Genomic DNA, 15,504 nt, shown 5'->3' with positions numbered 1-15,504 from the left:
TATATATATATATATATATATATATATATATATATATATATATATATGTAAATATATATATATATATATATATATATATATATATATATATATATATATATATATATATATATTTACATATATATATATTTACATATATATATATATATATATATATATATATATATATATATATATATATATATATATATATATATATATATATATATATATATATATATATACTGTATATATATATATATATATATATATATATATATATATATATATATATATATATATATATATATATATATATATATATTGCAAATTTATGAAAGAGAAAGAGAATGGAGCTTAAATATTTAGATGCTTGCCCCCTCACTGAAGAGATTCTCTTCCTCTATGTGATTCACCAGCTCCTCTTTTTTAATTGGATGATCTCCAATGGCCTCCCCTTTATCAACATTACTAGTTAAGCCACAACCCTGATTGGAAAAGCAAGACGTTATAAGCCAAAGGGCTCCAACAGGGAAATTAGTCCACTGTGGAAAGGAAATAAGGGAACAGATATACAGTAGTGTACCTTATTACACCTTCATGTAAAGAGAACTCTAACCCATTACACTGGAAGACCATGGTACAAAGACTATGGCAGTACCCAAGACTAGAGAACAACGGTCAGCTTTTGAGTGCCCTTCTCATAGAAGAGCTGCTGAAGAGTCTTCTACCCTTACCAAGAGGAAAGTAGCTACTGAAAAATTACAGTGTAGTAGTTAACCCTTGGAGTGAATAAGAATTTTTTGGTTATCTTAGCATTGTTCTGTGTATAAAGAAAGAGGAGAATGTGTCAAGAATAGGCCACACTATTCGCTTTATATGTAAGCATAGGAAAAAATGAGCCGTCACCACATAGGGATCCAATGTAGTCCTCAATTCCAAAATATTTTAGGTCTTCAGACATAGCTGAAGAGGATAACAAATAGATGGAAACTGACAGCAAAATACTTGACTTTGAAGAAAAGGATTTTATAGAAGTCCGGGTAAGATAAAGCTGCTTCATGACTGACTATCAGATTTGATCCCCCCCGACAGCAAGATATGGGAGGCCAATCAGTGCCCATGAGCAACAATGGGAAAACCTTGCAGTAGAAGTTAATAGAGATGGGCAGCAAGATGGAAGAAAGGATGCAGGAACGAATGTACACTATAGTTAAAAAATAAAAAGTGAGTGTAGCTAGAGGCCAAAAAGACGCTGCTAGGATCTTCAAGTAATACCTACAGTACACTTTTTGAGGTGCACTGATGGCATTAACCACACACAGAACTATTCATATTAGCATATGCTCACACCAGATCACCTTACAACTGAGGGAAAAAGGATTTCATACTGAGAAAGAAAAATTTCATTTTATTTTTAAAGTGACTGTTGAATCTCACCCTTCATAGAAGTTATGGTTCAGAAATTTCTTGTAAAACTGATGGAAAAAATTCCTCAATTCAATCTTCTGCAAATATCCAACTACCTTTCTTGGTTTTGAGAGGAAAACTTTTCAACTTGATAAGTGATCAATCATTTATCAATTATCAATTCCGTGACAGTTAGTTGTGCACATTACAAAGGAAGCTCATTGGTAAGATCTATAAATCAAGCATTTATAAGATTTTTCTAAATATTCAACACTCCCTTTCATCTATAAACAATATAAACAAGATTACCTCATTCAAGTTATTATTCAGCTGCACACATTTCTCTTCTGTTTCACTGGCTAAGGTATTAGCCAAGTTGAGCCTGCAGGTAAGGTCACTAATTTCCTTTTCATGGTCTTCAATGACTTTCAAATGTAGGTTACACTCACTGATTTTTGTTTCTATACTATGTTCAAGATCATTGACTTTATTCTGTAAACACGATGTATCTTCTTTAGCTGGAAAAATAAAATAAATAATTAATATAACAGTAGGCCTTGCCACATAGAAAGAGCAATTCTTACATATAAGCTGTTTAACTGACTAACATCTTAAGGCTAAAATAAGTTAGCAAATCGTATATCAATGATCCCACACTACTAACTTTGGCCATCAGCCTGGGGATCCACCTCATAAGAACATTAACTCAACCTATTCGAGCTCTGTACATTATCTACCGACATGTCCCAAAAACTCAGAAAGATGCCAAGTGTTGATTCTTATTGGTTATAATGATGACCATAAAAATTTTACAAGAGTTGGTGACCTTAACTATGGACTGTAGTGTTGCAAGAGCTCGTGTCTGGCCGCAAAGGCCAGGCAATCTATAAGTAAGCAAGCAAGGTGACCTTATGGGTCCAGCTACCATGATTCAAAATTTTAATTCTTTAGTCGTATAAAGATATTACTAAAATAATAAATTTATTAGGAGGGGCATGGGGGAAAATCTTTCATTAACCAAGGTGATGTGCCTATGATAAGCCATCAAAGGTCTAATACCCAAAATTTAGCTTAAGTACTTAAATATCCTTTCAGTAACTGCTTGATTGATATATAATATGTTATTTTCCTTAGTAAAATAAATTTTTGAATATACTTACCCGATGATCATATAGCTGTCAGCTCTGCTGCCCGACAGAAAAAACCTACGGGCGGAATACGCCAGCGATCGCTATACAGGTGTGGGTGTACATCAATAGCGCCATCTGTCAAGTAGGTACTCAAGTACTCGATGTCAACATAGAACCAATTTTCTCCTCTGTCCACTGGGTCTCTATTGGGGAGGAAGGGTGGGTCCTTTAATTTATGATCATCGGGTAAGTATATTCAAAAATTTATTTTACTAAGGAAAATAACATTTTCAATATTAAACTTACCCGATGATCATATAGCTGATTCACACCCAGGGGGGTGGGTAGAGACCAGCGTTACATGTTGACATTATTATGAGCTAAGTATTCCGTATTTCATTTTAGCAGTTATTCAAAATAACAAGCATAAAATAAATAAGTACCTGGTAAGGAAGACGACTTGAACAATTACTCTGCCTTTTTAAGTACGTCTTCCTTACTGAGCCTCGCGATCCTCATAGGATGCTGAGCGACTCCTAGGAGCTGAAGTATGAAGGGTTGCAACCCATACTAAAGGTCCTCATCAAAACCTCTAATCTAGGCGCTTCTCAAGAAATGACTTTGACCACCCGCCAAATCAAGTAGGATGCGAAAGGCTTCTTAGCCTTCCGGACAACCCAAAAATATTTCAAGAGAAAGATTAAAAAGGTTCTGGAATTAGGGAATTGTAGTGGTGGAGCCCCCACCACTACTGCACTCGTTGCTACGAATGGTCCCAGAGTGTAGCAGTTCTCGTAAAGAGACTGGACATTCTTAAGATAAAAGACGCGAACACTGATTTGCTTTTCCAATAGGTTGCGTCGAATATACTTTGCAGAGATCTATTTTGTTTAAAGGCCACGGAAGTTGCGACAGCTCTAACTTCGTGTGTCCTTACCTTCAGCCAAGCTTGGTCTTCCTCATTCAGAAGGGAATGAGCTTCTCGTATTAACAGTCTGATAAAATAGGATAAAGAATTCTCTGACATAGGCAAAGATGGATTCTTAACTGAACACCATAAAGCTTCAGACGGGCCTCGTAAAGGTTTTTAAAATAGAACTTAAGAGTTCTTACAGGACATAATACTCTTCTAGTTCATTTCCAACCATACGATAAGTTTGGAATATCGAACGATATTGGTCAAAGCCGAGAAGGCAGCTCATGTTTGGCTAGAAAACCAAGTTGTAGAACATGTAGCCGTTTCGGATGAGAATCCGATGTTCTTGCTGAAGGCATGAATCTCACTGACTCTTTTAGCTGTGGTTAAGCATATCAGGAAAAGAGTCTTAAAGGTGAGATCTTTCAGGGAGGCTGATTGAAGCGGTTCGAACCTCTGACATAAGGAATCTTAGAACCACGTCTAAATTCCAACCAGGTGTAACCAAACGACGCTCCTTCGTGGTCTCAAAAGACTTAAGGAGGTCCTGTAGATCTTTATTGTTGGAAAGATCTAAGCCTCTGTGACGGAAGACTGATGCCAACATGCTTCTGTAACCCTTGATAGTGGGAGCTGAAAGAGATCGTTCTTTCCTCAGATATAAGAGGAAGTCAGCTATTTGAGTTACAGAGGTACTGGTCGAGGATACGGATACTGACTTGCACCAGTTTCGGAAGATTTCCCACTTCGATTGGTAGACTCCAAGGGTGGATGTTCTCCTTGCTCTAGCAATCGCTCTGGTTGCCTCCTTCGAAAAACCTCTAGTTCTCGAGAGTCTTTCGATAGTCTGAAGGCAGTCAGACGAAGAGCGTGGAGGCCTTGGAGTACCTTCTTTATGCGTGGCAGACGTAGCAGGTCCACCCTTAGGGGAAGTGTTCTGGGAACGTCTACTAGCCATCGAAGTACCTCGGTGAGTTATTCTCTCGCGGGCCAGAGGGAAGCAACTAGCGTCAACTTTGTCCCTTCGTGAGAGGCGAACTTCTGCAGTACCTTGTTGACAATCTAGAACGGAGGGAATGCATATAGATCTAGATGTGACCAATCTAGTAGAAAGGCATCTATATGAACTACTGCTGGGTCCGGGATAGGTGAGCAAAGTATTGGGAGCCTCTTGGTCATCGAGGTTGCGAAGAGATCTATGGTTGGCTGGCCCCAGGTGGCCCAAAGTCTCTTGCATACATCCTTGTGGAGGGTCCAATATGTTGGAATTATTTGTCCCTTCCTACTGAGACAATCTGCTATGACATTCAAGTTGCCTTGGATGAACCTCGTTACTAGTGAAAAGTCTAGACCTGTTGAACAGGTGAGGAGGTCTCTTGCGAACTCGTACCATGTCAGAGAGTAGGTCCCTCCTTGCTTGGAGATGTACGTCAAAGCAGGGTGTTGTCCGTGTTCACCTCCACCACTTTGCCTTGAAGGAGAGACCTGAAGCTTTTCCAGGTCAGACGTACTGCCAGTAGCTTCTTGCAGTTGAAATGCATTGTCCTTTGACTCGAGTTCCATAATCCCGAGCATTCCCTACCGCCTAATGTCACACCCCAACCTACGTCCGATGCGTCCGAGAAGAGAACGTGGTTGGGAGTCTGAACAGTCAGGGGAAGACCCTTTCAAAGGTTGATAAAGTCCTTTCACCAAGTCAGACCAGACTTTATCTTTCCGGAAACCGGGATCGAGACCGCTTCTAGCGTCTTATCCTTTTCCAGTGAAAGCTAGATGATACAGAAGAGGACGGAGGTGTAGTCTTCCAAGTGACACAAATTGAACCACGGATGACAGTGTCCTAACCAGACTCATCCACAGCCTGACAGGGCAGTGTTCCTTCTTCAGCATCTTCTGGATGGATAGCAGGGCTGGGGGTTGATAGTCTTGTTCAGCAATGTCCTCATCAGAGGGTTCCTCATCCGAAACTGATGAGGAAACGGCAACGGAGTGGGCAACGTCTGACTCGCTGAATCCGGTCGCACTGGTGGATGCGTGACGGAGCCGGACACAAGATCATGGTACTGCTGCACAGTCTGTGAACTGTCAACCATGGGGACGCGAGGAAGTACAGCGTCAACCCGAAACTGTCTAGACTGTCTGGGTTGTGCAGTCAACCCCCTACCGGGTTGCTGAGGTTGCCGCACTGCGTCACAACAAGTCACCTCTGCTGGTTGTTGAACGTCTTCCTAGTGACACACTGAACGTCCACAACCACCTCCGAGAGTCGCTTAACGTCAACGTGCGACTGGCAACCCACACTGGGTCGCATCGGTGGAGGAACCACCTCAACTGGCGGACGCGAGTAGGATACCTCAGCGTCAACAGGGCGTACAACCAATCGGTAGGAAGGTTGTTGGCCAGAAGGTTCTTCTCCGTAAAAAATCCTCTATCAAGGACACAAGCTTGGACTGCATGTCTTGCAACAAAGCCCATTAGGGTCTATGGGAGCAGGTGTGGCAACAGACGGGGTTAGCGACTGAAGCGGAACCATTTACCATCCCTGGAAGCCTTGTTATGCTTTAATTAAAGTCCATAGGAGGCTAAGCAGCTTAAGGCTCCTCTCCAAATGACAGAGTCCTCAAAGGAATATCAGAAGGAGGGAGAACAGCACTTTCTCATCTACAGGAACCATGTCCGAGAAAAGCTAGGTCATCTCAGTGAGGGTCTCACTGGTGCATAAGCAGCAGACCAGAAGGCAACGTTATGTAACTGCTTGACAGTCTGTGAACTGTCAAAAACTGAACTGTCAACCACAACAGGTGTGTGAGGACATACAGCACTGGTGCATTAGTAGCAGACCAGAAGGCAACGTCATGTAACTGCTTGACAGTCTGTGAGCTGGCAACAACCAAAGCTGTGTGGGGAAGCCTCAACTCCTGACTGACTAGTCTGCTGCGGGCGAGTGGCGGTAACCACAGTGGGTTGTGGAGGCTGACACACCGTGTCAAAACACGGCAGCTTGTGGTAGCTCATGCACGGCAACGGAGTGCTCCGTGTGTCTGTGGGAGTCAGCATGCGTCTGGCAGGGTCGACTGCGCATAGGTGGAGGAGCTCTCACAACAAGAGTGTGGGAGCAGGCAGCCATGCTGGGCGCACAACCGTGGCAGGTTGTAGGCAAACGGGTGCATCGTCAACCTTCTCCGCAGTCGGAGTGTGGGAGCAGGCAACAACCAAAGCGGAGTGGTGGTGCGTGGTGGGGACTGCCGTGGGTTGCGGAAACTAACGCATCGCGTCAAAACACGGCAGCTTGACTCCACCTTCCCACTGCTGATGCGGTAGCTCACGCATGTTAATGGAGGGAGCCGCACGTCGGCTAACGTTAACATGCGTCTGGCAGGGTCGATTGCGCATCGGAGGTGGAGCTCTCCGCAGCCGGAGTGTGGGACCAGGCAGCCTCAGCGTGAGCTGGGCCCACAACCGTGGCAGGTTGTAGGCTAACGGGAGCAGTGTCAACCTTCTCCGCACGAAACACCTGCATAACCGCAGCTAACTGAGTCTGCATAGACTGCAGTAAAGACCACTTAGGGTCTACAAAAAACGGCAACAGACGGAGCTACTGTCCGTTGTGACTGAGGGTCAAAAACAGCTGGTGCGGCAACAGACGGAGTTACTGCCAGTTGCGGTACCACCTTGCCTCTCTTGGGAGGTGTGCAGTCGTCGGATGACTGCAGCGAGTCCGAACTGACCCAGTGGCTACACCTAGGCCGTTGGACTTGCGCGGAAGGGACCGACTTGCACTTAAAAAGCTGCAAGATGTGGTCCATGGTTTCTTACGAGAAACCTCTTCCGCAGACGAGGAATAAATGGGCTCTCTCGTCTTTGTGTGGGTGGGGCGATCTTGGGTAGATACGCCCGAAACCACGGAGGGAAAAACGTCTGTTCGTTGATCAAGGCCTGTGGAACCCATAAGTCGTTCGACATTACTTCTCCCCTGGGCTTGGGAGCTTGTAAGAGGTCCCGGACTAGGTGAACGACTGGCACGAACAGACGAACCCTCGGACGCAACACTGTAACACTTTGCGCATATCACTTTATCACTTTTGATTTTCTGTTTTGCACTTATTTCACTGAAATCGAAACTTTAACTGATTTCTACCTGAAACACGCAATCCTATCCTTCATTAAAAGGTAGTAATTGCGAAAACAGTCTTACAATGCAACAGAAAAACATAAATAAAGATAAAGAATTCAGTGGCTGGAAAAGAGACTAAACACTAGATCAAATAAACTACGTTGACAATCTCTCACCGCACAAAGCCTGGGAACAAGAATAAAACCCTAGAAACGTTTTACCTTCTTCCCCTACAGCGACTAGGGAGGAGAGTAAAAAAAAACGAGAACAACGTTACCCGCTTGAACGAAACGTTTATTCTCCTCTCTCTCCCTCCGTCTCTATCTCTCTCTCTCTTCTCTCTTGATTTTGCACCTGAGAGAAGGGCCCAATTATATATCGTTAAAACATGTTATTTGCTAAAGGAAAAAACTGAAAGGTTTTCCAAATAAAAAGTTCCTTTAATTTAGAATTTAAACCATTTAAGCTAAGAAAGAATGAACGAAACGCTAGAATCGGTTTACTCTTACTGCAAAGTGAAACCGTGATACACTCTCTCTCTATCGTAACGATAGAGCGCATGTTGAACGTTCTGAACGTCAACAACTGCGTAGACTAAAAAACTAAACGTTAGTTCATCTTTGAAAACAGTACGAGACTATCAAAGAAATTCTTTCATAAAAATGTTATTTTCATTAGTAAAATAAATTTTTGAATATACTTACCCGATGATCATGTAGCTGTCAACTCCGTTGCCCGACAGAAATCTACGGTCGGGATACGCCAGCGATCGCTATCCAGGTGGGGGTGTACACAACAGCGCCATCTGTGAGTAGGTACTCAAGTACTTCTTGTCAACAAGAACTCAATTTTCTCCTCGGTCCACTGGTTCTCTATGGGGAGGAAGGGCGGGTTCTTTAATTCATGATCATCGGGTAAGTATATTCAAAAATTTATTTTACTAATGAAAATAACATTTTTCAATATTAATCTTACCCGATGATCATGTAGCTGATTCACACCCAGGGTGGTGGGTGGAGACCAGCATACATGTTAACAAAGAAGCTAAGTATCCCGTATTTCATTTTATCAGTTATTCAAAATAACAAACATAAAATAAATAAGTACCTGGTAAGGAAGTCGACTTGAACTATTACTCTGCCTTTTTTAAGTACGTCTTCCTTACTGAGCCTAGCGGTCCTCTTAGGATGCTGAACGACTCCTAGGTGCTGAAGTATAAAGGGCTGCAACCCATACTAAAGGACCTCATCACAACCTCTAACCTAGGCGCTTCTCAAGAAAGAATTTGACCACCCGCCAAATCAACCAAGATGCGGAAGGCTTCTTAGCCTACCGTACAACCAAAAGAACAACAATAAAAAGTATTCAAGAGAAAGGTTAAAAAGGTTATGGGATTATGGGAATGTAGTGGCTGAGCCCTCACCTACTACTGCACTCGCTGCTACGAATGGTCCCAGGGTGTAGCAGTTCTCGTAAAGAGACTGGACATCTTTGAGATAGAATGATGCGAACACTGACTTGCTTCTCCAATAGGTTGCATCCATAACACTCTGCAGAGAACGGTTCTGTTTGAAGGCCACTGAAGTAGCAACAGCTCTCACTTCATGTGTCCTTACCTTCAGCAAAGCAAGGTCTTCTTCCTTCAGATGAGAATGTGCTTCTCTAATCAGAAGCCTGATGTAGTAAGAAACTGCGTTCTTAGACATTGGTAGAGAAGGCTTCTTGATAGCACACCATAAAGCTTCTGATTGTCCTCGTAATGGCTTTGACCTTCTTAAATAGTACCTAAGAGCTCTAACTGGGCAAAGTACTCTCTCTAGTTCGTTCCCCACCAAGTTGGACAGGCTTGGGATCTCGAACGACTTAGGCCAAGGACGGGAAGGAAGCTCGTTTTTAGCCAAAAAACCGAGCTGCAAGGAACATGTAGCCGTTTCAGATGTAAAACCTATGTTCCTGCTGAAGGCGTGGATCTCACTTACTCTTTTAGCTGTTGCTAAGCACACGAGGAAAAGAGTTTTTAATGTGAGGTCCTTAAAAGAGGCTGATTGGAGCGGTTCAAATCTTGATGACATTAGGAACCTTAAAACCACGTCTAGATTCCAGCCTGGAGTGGACAACCGACGTTCCTTTGAGGTCTCAAAAGACCTAAGGAGGTCCTGTAGATCTTTGTTGGTGGAAAGATCCAAGCCTCTGTGGCGGAATACCGCTGCCAACATACTTCTGTAACCCTTGATCGTAGGAGCTGATAGGGATCTTACGTTCCTTAGATGTAACAGGAAGTCAGCAATCTGGGTTACAGTGGTACTGGTTGAGGAAACTGCATTGGCCTTGCACCAGCTTCGGAAGACTTCCCATTTAGACTGATAGACTCTGAGAGTGGATGTCCTCCTTGCTCTGGCAATCGCTTTGGCTGCCTCCTTCGAAAAGCCTCTAGCTCTTGAGAGTCTTTCGATAGTCTGAAGGCAGTCAGACGAAGAGCGTGGAGGTTTTGGTGTACCTTCTTTACGTGAGGTTGACGCAGAAGGTCCACTCTTAGAGGAAGAGTCCTGGGAACGTCGACTAGCCATTGCAGTACCTCGGTGAACCATTCTCTCGCGGGCCAGAGGGGAGCAACCAACGTCAGCCGTGTCCCTTTGTGAGAGGCAAACTTCTGGAGTACCCTGTTGACAATCTTGAACGGCGGGAACGCATACAGGTCGAGATGGGACCAATCCAGCAGAAAGGCATCCACGTGAACTGCTGCTGGGTCTGGAATCGGAGAACAATACATCGGGAGCCTCTTGGTCATCGAGGTAGCGAATAGATCTATGGTTGGCTGACCCCACAGGGCCCATAGTCTGCTGCAAACATTCTTGTGAAGGGTCCACTCTGTGGGGATGACATGACCCTTCCGGCTGAGGCGATCTGCCATGACATTCATATCGCCCTGAATGAACCTCGTTACCAGCGAAAGCTTTCGATCTTTTGACCAAATGAGGAGGTCCCTTGCGATCTCGAACAACTTCCTCGAATGAGTCCCTCCCTGCTTGGAGATGTAAGCCAAGGCTGTGGTGTTGTCGGAGTTCACCTCCACCACCTTGTTTAGCTGGAGGGACTTGAAGTTTATCAAGGCCAGATTAACCGCCAACAACTCCTTGCAATTGATGTGAAGTGTCCTTTGCTCCTGATTCCATGTGCCCGAGCATTCCTGTCCGTCCAGTGTCGCACCCCAGCCCGTGTCCGATGCGTCCGAGAAGAGACGGTGGTCGGGGGTCTGAACAGCCAATGGTAGGCCTTCCTTGAGAAGAATGCTGTTCTTCCACCACGTTAGAGTAGACCTCATCTCTTCGGAAACAGGAACTGAGACCGTCTCTAGCGTCATGTCCTTTATCCAGTGAGCAGCTAGATGATACTGAAGGGGGCGGAGGTGGAGTCTCCCTAACTCGATGAACAGGGCCAGCGATGAAAGTGTCCCTGTTAGACTCATCCACTGCCTGACTGAACATCGGTTCCTTCTCAGCATGCTCTGGATGCATTCTAGGGCTTGATTGATCCTTGGGGCCGACGGAAAAGCCCGAAAAGCTCGACTCTGAATCTCCATACCCAGATAGACAATGGTCTGGGATGGGATGAGCTGGGACTTCTCTATATTGACCAGGAGGCCCAGTTCCTTGGTCAGATCCATAGTCCATCTGAGATTCTCCAGACAGCGACGACTTGTGGGAGCTCTTAAAAGCCAGTCGTCTAAATAGAGGGAGGCTCTGATGTCTGCCAAGTGAAGGAATTTCGCAATATTCCTCATCAGTCTGGTAAACACAAGAGGTGCCGTGCTTAGGCCAAAGCACAGGGCTTGGAACTGGTACACAACCTTTCCAAAGACGAACCTTAGGAAAGGTTGGGAGTCTGGATGGATGGGGACGTGAAAGTACGCGTCTTTCAGGTCTAACGAGACCATCCAGTCCTCCTGCCTGACCGCTGCTAGGACCGACTTCGTCGTCTCCATCGTGAACGTCTGCTTGGTGACAAAAGCATTGAGAGCACTGACGTCCAGCACCGGTCTCCAACCTCCTGTCTTCTTCGCTACCAGGAAGAGACGGTTGTAGAAGCCCGGGATTGATGGTCCCGGACTATGACTACCGCTTCCTTTTGTAGCAAGAGCGACACCTCTTGTTGCAACGCTAGCCTCTTGTCCTTCTCCTTGTAGTTGGGAGAGAGGTTGATGGGAGATGTAGCTAGAGGGGGACTGCGGCAGAACGGAATTCTGTATCCCTCCCTTAGCCACTTCACAGACTGAGCGTCTGCACCTCTGCTCTCCCAAGCTTGCCAGAAGGTCTTGAGTCTGGCTCCCACTGCTGTCTGGAGAGGAAGAAAGTCAGAACTTGCCTTTTGCGGACTTGGAACCCTTCTTGGATTTGCCACGGTGACTGTCGGCACGGGTACCTCCTCTGCTGGAGGTTCTGCCACGAAAGGGCGGGATGAACCGAGTTGCAGGAGTGTCCACTGCTGCAGGGCGGAAGGGTCTAGGCACGGAAGGTAAGGTTTTAGCCTTACGTGCAGAAGATGCCATCAGATCATGGGTATCCTTCTGGATAAGAGAGGCAGCCATCCCCTTAATCAGCTCCTCCGGAAACAGACACTTGGAGAGAGGAGCAAACAACAACTCTGACTTCTGGCAAGGAGTGATACCAGCCGATAAGAAGGAGCAAAGATGTTCTCTCTTCTTGAGCACTCCCGAAACGTACGAAGCCGCAAGTTCACCAGACCCATCCTGGATGGCTTTGTCCATGCTGGACATGATCAGCATGGCAGAGTCCCTATCTGAAGGGGAAGTCTTCCTGCTTAAGGCTCCCAAACACCAATCGAGGAAGTTGAAGATCTAGAAGGCACGAAAGACTCCCTTCAACAGATGATCCATATCGGAAAAGGACCAGCAGATCTTCGATCGTCTCATAGCCAACCTGCGGGGAGAGTCAACCAGACTTGAGAAGTTGCCCTGGGCAGAGGCAGGTACTCCCAAGCCGGGTTCCTCTCCCGTGGCATACCAGACGCTCGACTTGGAAGCAAGCTTGGTAGGCGGAAAGATGAATGCAGTCTTTCCCAGTTGCTTCTTGGAATGCAACCACTCTCCCATAACCCTCAAAGCTCTCTTAGAAGATCGTGCGAGAACAAGCTTGGTGAAAGCAGGCGCAGCAGACTGCATGCCCAGAGCAAACTCGGAGGGAGGAGAGCGAGGGGTTGCAGACACAAACTGCTCAGGATACAAGTCCCTGAACAAGGCAAGGACTTTACGAAAGTCTAAGGAGGGAGGCGTAGACTTGGGCCCTTCAAAGTCAGAGTGTGGCTCATCCAAGTGCGCAGCTTCGTCATCCGATACTCCATCATCCGAAAGCTGAGTAGGAAGTGGCAAAGGCAGAGCAGAAAGCTGAACGGCTGAATCCGGCAGAACGGGTGCATGCGTAGCTGCGGATCCAACATCATGCCGCTGCTGGTCTGTCTGCGAGCTGGCAACAACAAAAGCAGAGTGCTGGTGCGTGGGTGGGGCTGCGGTGGGTTGCGGAGCATGCTGTATGGTATGCGGAGCATGCTGTATGGTATGCGGCGCATGCCGCATGGGTTGCGGAGAAAGCTGCATAGTGCTGGAACCCGGCAGCTCTACAGCAGCAAGAACATGCGTCTGGCAGGGAGGACTGCGCATCGGTGGTGGAGCTCTCACAGGTGGAGTGTGGGAGCAGGCAGCCGCAGTATCTGCTGAGCACACAACCTCGGCGGGTTGTAGGTTAACAGGTGCAGTGTTAACCTTCTCAGCATGATACTCCTGCATGAATGCCGCAAGCTGAGACTGCATAGTCTGCAGCATGGACCACTTAGGGTCTACCGTGGTTGGAGCAACAACAGACGGAGCAGAGGCCTGTTGTGGAACCACTCTACCTCTCTTGGGAGGTGTGCAGTCATCAGATGACTGCAGCGAGTCCGAACTGACCCAGTGGCTACACCTGGGCCGTTGGACTCGCTCGGAAGGGACCTTACGTTTGAGCGGTCGTGAGACCTTGGTCCATCGTTTCCTCCTGGAAACTTCTTCCACAGACGAGGAATGTAAGGGCTCATTCGTCTGTTTGTGGATGGGACGATCTTGAACAGATACGTCCACAACCACTGAGGATACATCCGTGCGCCGATCAAGGCCTGCCGAACCCTTTGGTCCTTCGACATTGCTTCTCCCCTGGGCTTGGGAGCTTGCAAGAGGTCCCGGACTGGGAGGACGACTGGCACGCACAGATGTACCCTCATGCGCAACACTGACACTGACACTTTTCACATCACTAGCACTAACACTTCCCACTGCACTTTTCGCTTTCAGCTCTCTGACATCTGCCAAGAGCTGATTACGGTCATTAGCCAATGACTCCACTCGGTCACCTAGAGCCTGAATGGCACGCAACATATCCGCCATGGATGGCTGAGCACTAGTAGCAGGTTTGGGAGTCACCACCACAGGGGAAGGAAAAGTTGAGGGGCATGGGGAGAGGAAAAATCCACAGAGCGAGAAGAACTCCTCCTGATTCTCTCCTTCTCTAACCTACGTGCATTTTTGAGGAATTCGTTAAAATCGAATTCCGAAAGCCCAGCACATTCCCCACATCGATCTTCCAATTGACAGGTTTTACCCCTACAATTGAAACAAACGGTGTGAGGATCTAAAGAGGCCTTCGGAAGACGCCTAGCACAAGTCCTAACACTACACTGCCTGTATTTAGGGACTTGAGACTGGTCAGACATCTTGAATTTAGAAGTAGTCAAGGGGGAATTCCAAAATCTAGCAAAGTTCGTTAACAATTAATCCAAATTAATTCCAAAAGCTTGCTAAGCTAATGATAAAGCTTCCTGAATAGCGAAGGCTAAACTCTAGAGTAAATACATCACCAAATCGTGAACAACAACTCCAGAATCAACAGCGTATCCAAGTAGGTCTTGCTGGCGGCACGACAGAGGAAAAATTGAGTTCTTGTTGACAAGAAGTACTTGAGTACCTACTCACAGATGGCGCTGTTGTGTACACCCCCACCTGGATAGCGATCGCTGGCGTATCCCGACCGTAGATTTCTGTCGGGCAACGGAGTTGACAGCTACATGATCATCGGGTAAGATTAATATTGAAAACATTAAAATTAAAAAAGTATTAAATTCTTTAAAGGTTAAATACGATATAACGGGTTCAATGTTAATTAACTTTGGTTCCAAGTTAGGACCGCCTACTATTAGGAAAGGTCGTATATAAACAAACATAAAAATTTATTTTTTATAAGTTTATAATAATTGGAAAGTTAATCGAAGAGGCCTATAAAGGCGGAGAGATATAAAATAAATAGATCTATAACGTGTTAAGCAAAATTACCAAAAACCTAAACACACTTCCGTCTAAGGGAAGGGTCGGCCATTTAAAAGTGAAAGAGAGTCCATACTCTCTTCGTCACCATAATTAAATCTATCCAAAAAGAGTTCAAGTTTTGAAATGAAGAAAAAACCCCTGCATAGCGAAAGCTCAAAACTGGAATAGTGTACTTCACCAAATCGTTGTGAAAACAAATCCAGTTAGGGACGGCGTATTTAGTAGGTCTTGCCAGTGGCACGACAGAGAGAAAATTGGTTCTATGTTGACATCGAGTACTTGAGTACCTACTTGACAGATGGCGCTATTGATGTACACCCACACCTGTATAGCGATCGCTGGCGTATTCCGCCCGTAGGTTTTTTCTGTCGGGCAGCAGAGCTGACAGCTATATGATCATCGGGTAAGTTTAATATTGAAAATTATGATTTACAACCTTAGGGAAATGATGAGGGAGAAATTACTTTCCTGTTTAATCTGGTGCAGCAAGGTAACTTATCAAACATGAAATAATTTTAATTGAACAATTTCATATCACATGTTGGTAATTTTAACATGATTTACTTCTAAACGTGTATACTTTTTCGTT

At 45.5% G+C, this 15,504-nt stretch overlaps 1 protein-coding gene across 1 annotated transcript in view; it reads right to left on the bottom strand.

Moving 5' to 3' along the window:
- Positions 1-15,504, bottom strand: part of LOC137640146 (putative leucine-rich repeat-containing protein DDB_G0290503) — a 172,163-nt gene that overhangs the window by 116,996 nt on the left and 39,663 nt on the right. The window contains 1 exon segment of the mRNA XM_068372639.1: positions 1,699-1,907. Within this exon segment, the coding sequence (XP_068228740.1) occupies positions 1,699-1,907 (209 nt within the window).

Source organism: Palaemon carinicauda, chromosome 4 (genome assembly GCF_036898095.1).
Source record: "Palaemon carinicauda isolate YSFRI2023 chromosome 4, ASM3689809v2, whole genome shotgun sequence".
NCBI lineage: Eukaryota > Metazoa > Arthropoda > Malacostraca > Decapoda > Palaemonidae > Palaemon > Palaemon carinicauda.
The sequence above is the reverse complement of the archived record's forward strand: the minus strand, read 5'-3'. Positions and strand labels throughout refer to the sequence as shown.